The sequence below is a fragment of the Protopterus annectens genome, chromosome 7.part0 (assembly GCF_019279795.1).
Source record: "Protopterus annectens isolate FY-2018-M chromosome 7.part0, PAN1.0, whole genome shotgun sequence".
NCBI lineage: Eukaryota > Metazoa > Chordata > Ceratodontiformes > Protopteridae > Protopterus > Protopterus annectens.
Genome location: NC_056739.1, coordinates 132127660 through 132141444, shown reverse-complemented (window position 1 = coordinate 132141444; position 13785 = coordinate 132127660). Strand labels below are relative to the sequence as shown.

General features: G+C 43.9%; 1 protein-coding gene across 5 annotated transcripts in view; it reads right to left on the bottom strand.

Moving 5' to 3' along the window:
- Nucleotides 1-13785, bottom strand: part of SCUBE3 (signal peptide, CUB domain and EGF like domain containing 3) — a 3541316-nt gene that overhangs the window by 3181002 nt on the left and 346529 nt on the right. For all 5 annotated transcript variants that reach the window (XM_044076569.1, XM_044076573.1, XM_044076571.1 and 2 more), the window contains exon 2: nt 12044-12169. In XM_044076569.1, coding sequence (XP_043932504.1) covers nt 12044-12169 — 126 coding nt within the window. The remainder of the gene's footprint in view (nt 1-12043; nt 12170-13785) is intronic.

Sequence of the window (13785 nt, the reverse complement as noted above, 5' to 3'; positions counted from 1 at the left end):
AGGAACCCTGTAGTATAAGTCAGGTTTACTAGGAGCTGGAAGCAGGGAATCAGGAGCCATACTGGAAGGTGGAGTCAGTTTAATATGCTAGTCTGTAGGCCTGAAAACACCCTCAGAAGCCTGTGACTGCACAGCGGCGACGGACCCATCCAAGGTAGAGACATCCGCGGGTTCCATAGGTGAAACATCTCACGGCATACCGGACTCTGAATGGGTCTCAGCAGAGGCCTGCGAGTCAGAAGTAGCGGGTATCAGGGGCTGCGAAACCACCCGAGTACCGGTGAACTGGTGACTGGCTTAGGAGAAGCGTCGTCGGCAGTTTTGGACCTCAACGGCCTGTCTCTGTCTTTTTCTTTGCGTTGTTTTCGGAATTCCGGTAGTCGGATGGCTAACCAACATCATTTCTGGATAATTAAACAAAGAACCGAAATATTTAGAGGCAAAAATATACCGACGACCGGCACTTGCGAACTGCTTTTGCTTCTGGCACCGGATGGCAAGAAAGACTGATGTAATGGCGTCATGGAAGAAGGGACAGCAACCAACGCAGGACCCAAGACTTTGTTAATCAGGCCGACTGAGGGCAATCTGCCAGCAGATTACCCAAATGTAATGACTGCAACAGTGAAACACGAAGAACATCTGTACTATGTTCTTCATGTTTCACTGTTGCAGTCCTCACATATGGGTTGTTTCCCAAAACCCAGTAAGAAGACAAAGGGGGGAGGAAGGATCACAGCTTAAGGGTTGGTAAGGAGGCCCTGCAAAACTGCAGAGGCAAAACCAGCCCTAGATTTAGAAAACAAAGGTAGATTGTAATGCTTTGTGAAAGTATGGACAGAAGACCAAATAGCTGCTTCTAGAATGACCTTAGTAGGCATACCTCTCAGAAAGGCTGCAGAGGTAGGGGCTGCTCTAGTAGAATGGGTCCTAATACCCTGAGGGGGAACCTTCCCATGATGCAGGTAACAAAAGTGAATACAAGGAGAAATCCATTTGGAGATGGTTTGTTTTATAATAGCTTTACCCTGAGCCCCAAGAGCAAAACTAACCAATAACTGTTCAGATTTCTGAAAGGGTTTAGTCCTAGGTAAAATCTCTGCTGTCTATGCACATCAAGAGAGTGCAGAATCCTTTCCCCTTTATTTTGGGGATTACTGAAAAATGTAGGCAGGTGAATAGACTGGTTAAAGGTTAAACTGGAAACCACCTTAGGCATAAAGGAGGGATTGGTTCTCAGAGAAACCCGATCTGGGTGAAAAATAATGAAAGCTTCTACTGCCATTAAGGCTTGCAGCTCAGATACCCTTCTAGCTGAAGTAATAGCTAAAAGGGAAGCAGTCTTCCAGGATAGAGACTTAAAATCTGCAGAGGCAGCTGGTTCAAAGGGAGGCAGAGTAAGTTTTTCCAGGACAAAATTAAGATCCCAAGCAGGAGTAGGAGTTCTGGGAGGTCTAAGATTACTAGCTCCCCTCAGGAACTGCTTCATCAAGGGGTGAGAAAAAAAGGTTAATCAAAAGGACAATGAGCCGAAATTGCTGAAGCGTGAATTTTGATTGAAGAAAAGGAAAGTCCACCATTAAGCAATCCTGCTAGGTAGTCAAGAATGAGTGAAAGAGAAGGATGAGAAGAGTCTTCTCCTTTAGCTAGCATCCAAGAGCAAAATCGTTTCCATTTACCTGAACAGGATTTTCTTGTGGTAGGCCTCCTGGCCTCATGAAGAATTTCAACCACCTGTTGGGAAAGATTTAAAGTAGTCAGGCAGTTAAATGCAGAATTTAAAGATGAGGATGAAGGAACTTTCCCCCTCCCTGAACCAACAGATCTGGTACCAAGGAAAGATGCAAAGGCTGAGCCTGGGAAAGGTTGTGAAGAAGGGGATACCAATGCTGCCTGGGCCAATCTGGAGCTATCAGAATAGCCTTTGGTTTTTCGTACCTTATCTTTAGTAGCACTCTGGGAAGAAGAGGCAGAGGAGGGAATGCATAAACTGAGAGATGTGTCCATGGGAAGGACAATGCATCCACCCTCCAAGCTTTGTTGTGAACCTCCCTGTTGCAGAAGCTTGAAAGGAGATGAATGGTGTGAGAGGAGAAAAGATTCACTTGTGGGGTGCCCCAATGATAAGTGATGCAATGGAAAATGTTCCTGTTCAGTTGCCACTCATGAGGATCCAGAACATGTCTGCTCAAATGATCCGCCAAGGAGTTTGGCCTCCCTGGGTGATACTGGGCTATTAGATGTAAGCCCATGGATGCTGCTAAGGACCATAGTCTCATGCTTTGTCTGCACAAGGGGTAAGAGCGAGTCCCCCTTGCTTGTTGATGTACCACATGACTGTGGTATTGTCTGTCCTGATCAGCAGAGTCCCAGGGCAGAGGAGGTCCTTGAAAGCCACCAAGGCCTGCTGCACTGCCATCAATTATTTTAAGTTTATGTGCAGATGAATCTGCTGGATGCTCCAAGTCCCCTGTATGCCCCTGCCCTCTAGATGAGCCCCCCCCATGCAACATCTGAGGTGTCTGTGGTGAGAGACTGGCAGGCAGGTGGTGGGCGGAAAGGCAGACCCTTGTTCTGAGAACAGGCTGTCGCCCACCAGAGGAACTCCATTTGTAGACAGGGAATCAGGGGAAGAATCAAGTCTAAGTCCTGTGTGTGCTGACACCAAAGACTCTTGAGGTACCACTGAAGTTTTCTCATATGCAGCCTTGCAAATGGGATCATCAAACTACATGAAGCCATGAACCCCAGTGCTTGCAGGAATTGCCTTGCAAAGAGCTGGGTCATGCTTGCCAAGTTCACGAAGTATGCGGAAAGATCTTGCTTCTGTTGAGGGAGGAATACCATCTGGGTGGCTGTATTCAGACTCGCTCCCAGGAAACTATCTCTCTTGAAGGAACCAACTCTGACTTCTTTTCGTTGTGTGTAACCCCAAAGAGGTGAGAGTGTTCTTCACGAAATCCAAATCTTTTTCTAGTTCTGGGGAGTTTGCTTGAATGAGACAGTCGTCCAGGTAAGGATAAATCTGAATGTTTCTCTGCCTGCAAAAAGCAATGGCTGGAGCCAGGCACTTCGTAAAAACTTTGGGAGCAGTAGATAAGCCAAAGGGCAATGCAGAGAATTTTAAGTGTTGCTCCCCAGCCCTGAAGCGAAGGAAAGTACAGTTGTGTACACTTACCATAAATGTAGATGTTCAAGTGTATTCACTGTTGCAATCATTACATTTGGTTAATCTGCTGGCAGGTTGCCCTCAGTCGACCTGATTAACAAAGTCTTGGGTCCTGCGTTGGTTGCTGTCTCTTCTTCCATGATGTCAGGTCGTCAGGGGTATAAAACATGCAGCAGACGCCATTACATCACTTTTTCTTGCCCCAGATGTCAGGTGCCCCACAAATGGGGAGCAATATAGATATATATATATATATATATATATATATATATATATATATATAAAATGTACAACACAAAAAATATACTTCCAAACCAAAGTAAATACACCAAAAAGGCTTTTAAGCATAGTAAGAGAAAGTAGAGGTATAGTAAGAGAAAAACAGGGGGCTGGAGGGTGGGTAACCAGGACTGCAACAGTGAATACACTCAAACATCTACATTTATGGTAAGTGTACACAACTGTACTATGTTCTTCGTGTTTCACTGTTGCAGACATTACATTTGGGTAGATTCCCAAGGAGGAGGATGGATTTATACAAAATTAGGAGGAGCTATAAGGCCCTGCAGGACAGCAGTGACAAAGCCAGCTCTGGATTTAGAGAGAGGTAAATGGCAATGTTTGGTGAACGTATGAACTGTGCTCCAGGTAGCAGCTTCTGGAATGTCTCTGGTAGGAACCCCTCTGAGAAAGGCTGCAGAAGTAGATGCAGCCCTGGTGGAATGAGATCTGATCCCCTTGGGGATAGGTTTACCATGGTGCACATAGCAGAAACGAATACAACGGCTTATCCATTTGGAAACAGTCTGCCTTGAAATAGCCTTTCCCTCTGCCCCTGCAGCAAATGCCACCAATAGTTGTTCAGATTTTCTTAGAGATTTTGTCCTGTTTAAGTAGAATCTAAGTTGTCTGTGTACATCCAATGAACGCAGAATCCGTTCACCCTTGTTCTGTGGATTGGAAAAGAAAGTTGGCAGATGAATGGTCTGATTAAGAGCCACACTGGATACCACCTTAGGCATGAAAGATGGATTGGTCCTGACAGCCACCCTGTCCGGGTGAAAAATAATGAAAGGCTCCACTGCTATAAGAGCTTGTAATTCTGAAATCCTTCCAGCTGAAGTGACTTCTAAAAGGAAAGCGGTTTTCCAGGAGATAAATTTTAAGTCTGCAGTAGCAGCTGGCTCAAAAGGAGGTAGAGTGAGTTTTTCCAAAACAAAATTGAGGTCCCATGCAGGAGATGGTGCTCTTCTGTGAGGTCTTAAAATTTTGTCCCCTCTGAGGTACTGCTTTAGCAGAGGATGAGAAAAGAGGGGAGGCTCTGTGTTGTAATGAGCTGAAATGGCAAAGGCATGGATTTTTATGGAAGAAAAAGATAGGCCCTTGTGAAGCATCTCAGTTAAATATTGCAGAATCTGAGGAATATTGGGCATTGCTGTGCTTATTCCTTGTGCTTGGTTCCAGGCACAGAATCATACCCATTTGTCAGCATAAGATTTTCTAGTACTAGGCCTTCTAGCCTCCAAATTACATCCATCACAGGTTTGTGATGTAACTGGTGAAATTAGTTGATTAGCTATGCTGCAAGATAACAGAGTTTAGAGCTAAGTGTGCAGAATTTGATAGTTCTGCTGAGACAGTAGGTAAGGTGCCCGAGGCAGCTGCCACGGAAGAAGGTGCAACACATTGCATAGGAGTGGGTACCAGTGCTGGCGAGGCCAGTCTGGAACAATCAGAACCATTTTTGTTTTTTCTTGTGTGACTTTTAGTAAGACCTTGGAGAGCAGAGGAGGAAAGGCAAAGACTGATAGGTTTCTCCAGCTGAAGGATAGAGCATCCACTTTCCAAGCTTTTTTGTGATGAATTCTTGTGCAGAATTTGTCCAACTGATAGTTTTGGGGTGAGGCAAAAAGTGAGGCAAAAAGATGTCTGGGCTCCCCCATTTGCGTGTCAACATGCTGAAGATTTGTGGATCCAGTTTCCATTCGTGTGGGTCCATAAGATTTCTACTTAGTTCATCTGCCAGAGTATTTAGCTTTCCTTCGAAAAACAAACACTATTAAAGACAAGCTTCAATACTAATTGATTGATTGATGTTTAATTAATTAATTAAAGCATATATAAAAGGAGACTGAAAATGCAAATATATGTCCCATTGAAGGCGAATAGCTGAGGTACCAGGACAGAAGGAATAAAAATGGATATCAACTACTCCTGTGTCTTCCTCTGAATTTGTTGGTGTATTGCAGTTTCTAAGTATTTAGCTTTCCTGGCAGGAATTGAGCTTGTAGATGTATTTGATAAATCAAGGCCGTGTTCCACAATGCCATGGCTAGTCTGCAAAGGGGGTAGGAATGGTTACCCCCAAGCTTGCTTATGTACCACATGACTGTGGTGTTGTCTGTCTTTATCAGTAGTTGTCCTGGATGAAGATGGTCCTTGAAGGGTGTCAGAGCATTCTGTACAGCTAGCATTTCTTTCTGGTTGATAGGTAGGTGCATTTGATTTGGGCTCCATTGGCCCTGAATGCATCTCCCTGCCAGATGTACCCCCCCAAGCATAATCTGATACGTTTGTAGTCAGGATTAGAGCGGCAGGGGGTGGAATGAATGACAGTTCCTTGTTTTGGTGGCAGGCCTCTGCCCACCATAGGAAATCTAGCTGCAGGCAAGGAATTATAGGAATCATTGTTTCCAGGCTGTGACAATGTTGACTCCATAAGCTTTTTAGGTACCACCGAAGTTTCCTCATATGCAGTCTTGCATATGGAATTATTAGAATGCAGGAGGCCATGAACCCCAAGGTCTGCAGAATTTGTCTTGCAGATAGCTGGGTTTTTGTGGCCACCTGTTTGAAGTAAGTCATCAATTGAATTTTTTTTCTGGCGTAAGGTAAGTCATCTGGGCAGTTGTATTCAAGCTGGCACCCAGGAATGTAATTATTTGAGAGGGTACCAGTTGTGATTTCTTTTCGTTTATAGTGTACCTTAGACAAGTTAGAAGTCTTTTTACAAACGCCAGATGTTTTAAAAGAGTGTCCTTGTTTTCTGCCTGAATTAGACAATCGTCCAGGTATGGATAAATTTGAATATTTCTTTGCCTGCAAAATGCAATTACTGGTGCCAGGCACTTTGTGAAGACCCTGGGCGCAGTAGATAAGCCAAAGGGCAGTGCAGAGAACTTGTAATGCAAATAGCATGCTTTGAAGCGGAGGTACCTTCTGCAAGATTCCCTGACTGGGATATGCAGGTAAGCCTATTTTAAGTCTAGAGTTACCAACCAGGCATCCTTGCCTAGCATAGGTAGCAACTGTTGTAGGGTCAGCATCTTGAATTTTGGAATGTCCAGAAATGTATTTAGAATGGATAAGTCCAGAATTGGACGCCATGATTTGTCTTTTCTGGGTACCACAAAATGTCTTGAATAAAAACCTTGTCCCTTTTTCTTTTCTGGTACTGGTTGAATAGCCCCCATATTCATGTGGGACATAACTTGTTTCTGGGCCTCTGCCCACTGATTTGGAGGCAGATCTGTCCATCCGTTTGGGATTAGCAACGTGTGGAAATTAAATCTGTATCCCTGGGATACTATATTTAAAACCCACTTGCCCTGGGTAATCAGTTGCCAGTTTTGTGCATGAAGTGCCAGTTTTCCCCCCAAAGGGGCGGCCACAAGATAAGTGCTTGGTGACTGCAGTGGAAAGTCATTGAGACTGTTTACCGTAGGAAGGTGCCTTGTTACTTCCAGATTTGGAGGTGGAGGCACCCCATTGCTTTGCTCTACAAGTTCCTTGTGACTGAAACCTGGAGCCTTTGGAATGTTTGGGTTTGACCTGAGTGGCTCTGGTGGGTACTGGAAAGGACCAGCTCTTAGTAGGCCAGTGCTTACTGAACCTGGGTGGCTGCACTTGTAGGAAATTTTTTACAGTTTGCATAGATTTAGCTTTATCTTCCATCTTTTTCAAAACTTCCTTCTGCCTTATTACCAAATAGACTGTCCTGTTGTAAAGGAGCATCCAATAATTCTGCTTTAACATGGTCAGGCAGATTTTGCTCCTTGAGCTAAGCATGCCTTCTTATCACAGATCCAGTTACAGCAGCCCTGCAAGAGGCCTCCAAGGAATCAAAACCACATTGCAAAGTATGTTTTCCAACTTGTTCAGCTGAATGCAATAAACCCTGCAACTCTTATTTTCCACACAGTCAGAAATCAACATAATTTTCTGTTTAAGTAAGCCCATGCCATGCTGTTGATATTTAAGCAAATGAAATTGACAGTTTAAATCCCGGATTGACAAGGTTGCAGGCATGTAAACCTTCTTACCCCATCTATCCAGCGCCCTAGAATCTCTATCAGGAGTTGGATTTCTAGCAGAAGCCTTAACCCCCTTGGGACCCTGAGAAATGGTTTCAGGGTCAGCAGTAGGGTTTTTAAAGAGGAATTTGTGGGAGTCAGGAATCCTGTAATATCGGTCTGGCTTACTAGGAGCTGGAGGCAGGGAATCAGGAGTCATACTGGATTCTGAGAAAACATCAACAACAATGTCTAGAACAGGAGGTATAGCCAAAGGCCTATGCTGAGGAAGAAGAAGGAAATCCCCAAGTCTCTTTTTAGATTCTGAGAAATCCTGACTCTCCCAGTGAAAGTGTTCCCTTAAGGTAAACAAAGTTTCTTCAAAAAAAAATCCTCAGGAGGAGAAGCAGAAGGGATGGAATCTTCTGCATCAGAGTCCTCATAAGTGAGAATAGATAATTCCTGATCAGAAGAGGAATCGGAAGAAATCGAAACCTGATCCGAAGATTCATAGTCAGTGCCTTGCCTAGGCCTCTTAGCAGGAGGGGGATGGGTACCCCTGATCAAGGTAATTAAATCCTCAGCCATTTTGATCATTTGTTTTTTAGGCATTGGGGCCTGTATACGTGGCCCAAGCGTCGGGTTTTTTAGACACAGAAATAGATTTTGGCCTTAGTTTTGAAGAAGGCGTTGGTTTAATATACAAATCTTTAGGCCTGAAAACACCCTCAGAAGCCGGTGCCTGCTCAGTGGCTCTGGACACATCTAAGGTAGAGACATCCGCGGGTTCAATACTTAAAGTATCTTGCGGCATGCCGGACTCCGAATGGGTCTCAGTAGAGGCCTGCAAATCAGAAGTAGCGGGTATAAGGGGCTGGGAAAGCGCCTCACTGAGTACCGGTGAACCGGCGACTGGCTTAGGAGAAGCTTCATCTGTTTCGGACCTCGACGGTCTGTCTCTGTATTTTTCTTTGCGTTTTTTAGGTACTCTGGTAGTCGGATTGCTAACCGATGACATTTCTGGATAGTTAAATCTTGAGCCAAAATATCTAGAAGCAAAAATATACAGACGTTTAATAGTACATTGCTTAAATTTAGCACAAAACCAACAGCAAGGCACGTTGTGGTCAGAGCCTAGGCAAGGAATACAGTACAATGAAAATCCTTATGAGGTATTTGCTTCCCACAAGGAATACAATTATTAACTTTTACTGACATCGGCAAGGAGCAAGAAAAAGTTTCCCCAACGGGGTACTTAGCTTTTAGTTGAAGACTTTGGTTCTGAAACTAGAACACAAAATTTCCGGAGTCGGCCGACCGGGCACTTGTGAACTGCTTATGCTTCGGGCACCGCACGGCAAGGAAGACTGGGGTAATGGCGTTGGCTGCATGTTTTATATCCCTGACGACCTGACGTCATGGAAGAAGAGACAGCAACCGATGCAGGGCCCAAGACTTTGGCTGAGTGAGGGCAACCTGCCAGAAGATTACGCAAATGTAATGACTGCAACAGTGAAACATGAACATCTGCCTGCAACTTTCCCTTATTGGGATGTGTAGATAAGCCTCCTTGAGATCCAAAGTTACCAGCCATGAATCCTTGTCCAGCATTGGTAGTAATTGTTGAAGGGTGAGCATCTTGAATTTGGGAATCACCAGAAAAGTGTTTAGAATGGACAGATCCAGAATAGAGCGCCATGTGCCCCCTTTCATGGGTACCAGAAAAAGCCTTGAATAAAAACCTAGGCTTGCCTGTTTTGCAGGAACTGGCTCTATAGCCCCCATAGTCAGCAGAGAGGAAATTTGAATTTCGACCTCTGCCCTGAAAGTTCCTGGTATGTCTGGGTATCCTTGGAAAACTGGGAAGGTGTGAAAGTAAAACTTGGAACCTTGGTTTACTATATTGAGCACCCATTTGTCATCTGTGATGGTAGACCATACCTCTGCGAACCGGGCTAACCTTCCCCCCAAAGGAAACCCAGGGTCCGCAGAAGTAGGCACAAGGCCAGAGTCACTGAGAATGTTTGCTTTGGGAAGCTGGCTTAGAACTCCCCGATTTAGCAAAAAAAGAATGCCATTGTTTAGCCCTTTGAAGGGCAGAAGCCTGCCCTCTGGAAGATCTGAAACCCCTAGGCCTAGAGTGACCCTGCTTGCCGGGATCAGGGAAAGACCAATTCTTGGAAGGATTATGCCTACTAAACTGAGGAGGCTGAATCTGAAGGAAATCTTTTACAGCTTGCATGGATTTTGCCTTATCCTCCAACTTCTTTAGTATCTCCTCAGCCTTATTACCAAAAAGATTGTCCTTGTGCAAAGGAACATCCAACAATTTAGATTTAACTGGTTCAGAAAGAGGCTGTTACCTGAGCCAAGCATGCCTTCTAATTATAGAACCAGTGGCTGCTGCTCTGCAAGAAACCTCCAAAGTGTCAAAACCACAATGAAGTGAATGTTTATTAACTAAAGTGACAGAATTCAGTAAGTCTTGTAAATCTTTGTTCTCCGTCACGGAGGGAGTATCTCCAAGTTTAGCCTTAACAGCCTCCAAAGTATGCTGCTGATACTTCAGCATGTGAAAAAGACAATTCACAGATCTAATGGCAAGAGTTGCAGAAGAATAGACTTTTTTATCCCACCTGTCCAAGGCCCTAAATTCCTTATCAGAAGGCACAGGGTTTTTAGCAATAGTAGCCTTAACACCCTTGGGGCCTTGAGAAATTATTTCTGGATCAGCATTAGGGTTTTTAAAAAGGAATTGATGAGATTCAGGAACCCTGTAATACCCATCTGGTTTTCTGGGGGCAGGAGGAACAGAATTAGGAGTTAAAGAATTTTCCATGAAAACATCATCCACAACTTCCAAAACTGGAGGTATAGCCTGAGGCTTATGCTGTGGCAAATCTAAAAATTCCCTGATTCTTTTCTTAGACTGTGGAAAATCCTGACATTCCCATTTAAAATGCTCCCTAAGAGTATTCAAAGTATAGTCCTTAGCATCAGAAACCTCAAAGCCAGAAAAAAGTTGAAAATTTCCTTCTTCACCAGTAGACATACTGGAAATCTCAGAATCTGCAACAGACAAAAATCAGGAGATAATTCCCTAGCCTTCTTTGAAGGACGGGGGGATGAGAGCCCCTAATCAGGGAAAGAAGATCACCAGCCATCTTTACCAACTGGGACTGAGGTACAGGAGGGGCGGCCGACACCTGCTTGTGACTAGGTTTGCGGCCGGAAGGTTTACTAGCAATCCGGAGAGACTCAGGAGGCCTAGCAACTGCAGAAGTCAGAGTTAAGGTAGTCGGTCTGGTTCTGGTCTCATGTCGAAAAGAAGAGACGTCAGAAGCCAGTGCCTGCAAAGCGGCTCTGGACCCATCTGAGGCAGCGACAGGTGGAGGTTCTGAATACAAAATAGCAGCCTGTGGCACGGAGGACTCCATAAAGGTCTCAGCAGAGGCTTGCGGCTGAAAATCTGCAGTCTGCAGGGGCTGCATAAGCGCCTCACTGACTACCGTTGTGCTGACCAATTTCACCGGTGCATCGTCGGTAGATTTAACCCTAGGCCTGTCACAGTCTTTGTTCTTTGCGCTTCCTAGGTATATCCGAAGTTGGTACACCAGAAAACGTCATACCAACAAACTTAGGCCAGACTCCGAAATGCTTATACAAAATCTTAGCTCTACAGCGTATGGTATGCGGGCTAAAGGAAGCACAGAGATTGCAGTTAGGGACATCGTGCTCAAGGCCCAAACAAGTTATACAATAGGAATGGAAATCACGGTGCGGAATCTGTTTTCCACAGGTAAGACAGTTATTAACTTCATCTGACATTCATTAAAGCAAAAAAAGAGGATCCCCAATGGGGTACTTATCTGAAGGTGTCTTCAACTTGGTAGTTGGAAAGTTGAAACGAAGGTAAATGGCCGACCGGTACTAGTGCGAATTGCATCTGCTTCAGGCTCCATGGCAAGAAAGACTGAGAAAATGGCGTCGGCTGCCTCCCTTTATACCTGACTTACTGACATCAGTTTTACAACCAGCGGCAGCCAACGTCATATACCAAGGACTCTGGTATTTGGGCCGACTGAGGGCTACCGGGAACTGGATATGTGAGGACTGCAACAGTGAAACACGAAGAACGTCAGTTAGCTAGCAAAGTTCCAGTGAACTAGGCTCACTAATAACCTGACACCAAGCCGCTACATTAAATAGGCCATTCTCCTCATCAACGTTCATGCCTGTACTAGATCAGAGGTTCAAATTTGTTTGAAATTATATGCCTGTGGAATAAAACGTATTATTTTTCCTTGAACAAGTTTCCATAACTATGACACCAGCAGCAGACATCATCATTCAGCATGGCCTGAAAGAAAAATGCACAAAAATATCTGGTATATATGCTTTCCTTACAAATACTTCTACATGCATCACACACTTCTCATGTAAACTGCCTCATAACTAGTCACCAACATACTTAAATTTACTGCATGTTGATCACATTGCCTTTATCCGTATTTCAGCATTAGTAGCCACACAATGACAATTAAATGTGAGGCAGTACTAAACTACTAATATGGTTTCCTACCTAGGCAGTTATGGCCATCATGTGCGAGCATAAATCCATCATAGCAGGTACAGCGGTAGTTTCCTGGTATGTTGATACACTCATGGACGCAGCCTCCATTATATTCATTGTCACATTCATCAACATCTGTAAAAGGACACAGAAAAAGGTCAGAATAAAATGGCAAAAGTGAATCCTATACAACAAGGTGTTGCGTTTTATCATTAGCACTTGTGATGTATTCATAAGAGCAAATCTTCATGGGAGATAGTTATGCCGTATTCATAATTATATAAGCTTTACACCAATTCAGGGCAACACAATCAGATATTTTTCCTGAATAACAGCACTCTCCATGCACAATAAAGTTTCGCTCTTGTGTGTCTTACTACTAAGTACTGCAAGCACTCAGTGGTGGGAAGCAATCCTTAGTAAGAACTACTGAAGGAAATTTTCAGTAACACTTCATATAAAACAACTGACAAACAATTATTCATTTTATTTGACATTTGTTTGCCAGCAAAGTCCAACAAGGATAACATCCCAGTTTCAGTGAAGGTCCAGGGAGAAAACCTCCACATTGACATAATATGGTTACAGATAAATAATGAAGTTACCACACAACCTAACATAGAATAACATATTAACTAAGTAAAAATAAATCACAACTTCAGTTCATACAGTGTGAACTTGCACATACAGAGAGCAAGTATTTGGACAGAGACAAGTTAGAAAAAAAAGAACACTGTCAATAGTTAAAGAATTCACAAGTTACAGTTCACAGAGATGACATTATACACATGGAGTACAAACTCTGAAACAGAGATAACTAGATAACACAGCTTAGGCAAAATTATATTTGTCCTTTATCTAAGAATTTCATTGTCTATGTTCAGAGAAAAGGAATTAGTAAGAAATACATGGGGGGGGGGGGCAGAAAGACAGGGGGCATGGTGCGTGAAAGGCAGACATAAATAAATCTGCTCTTAAGCTAAGTACCTCACAGAGCTGAACTGTTTAACTTATGCAAATTAATTTCAGCAGTAACCTAGAACATATGAACTGACTCCCAAGTATGGATCTAGGTTAAATGTATGAGAAAGTCTTCAAATAATGTTTCTATAGAAAAACCCTATTAACACAGCAAGCACTGCTTTTTGTGCCCCCACCCCACCCCTGTAAAATAATCACACTTCCTAACTACATTTCATAAAAGAGAGGCAAGTCATCAAGCTTCCAAATGTCACTAAATTTCTCAGTGAGGGAGTATCTGAAGTAGGTATTCGCCATTGCTTTCATTCTTGGGAAAGAACACTAGTTGGTGTCTGGACTGAGTAAAGTCTTACACACGAAAGTAGGCTTATCCTTTAATAAAACTCTGACCCTAAAGAAAACTGTAGAGTGTTTCCCACATATCAGACCTTGGCTAGCAGTGGTGACTGCTACTAAAATAACTTCCTTTACATGCATTTTAGGCCTGCTGATTCAACAGGCTCAGTTGTTGTTGTCTTTCGGCTTTTCCCAGTTAGGGGTTGCCACAGCGGAACTCCAGTCTGCTAATGATTGACAGTAGATTTTCACAGTGTCGAGTTGCCAGCTCGACGCCCAATCTTCAACGAAGGCACGCCCATTCACGCATGTCTTTCGGAACGCCACTCGACCCGCAGGGAGGACATGCAGACTCCACACAGAAGGCACTCCCCGCACACTAGCTGAGAATCGAATGGGAGAACCTCTTGCTGTGAGGCAACAATGCTACCGCT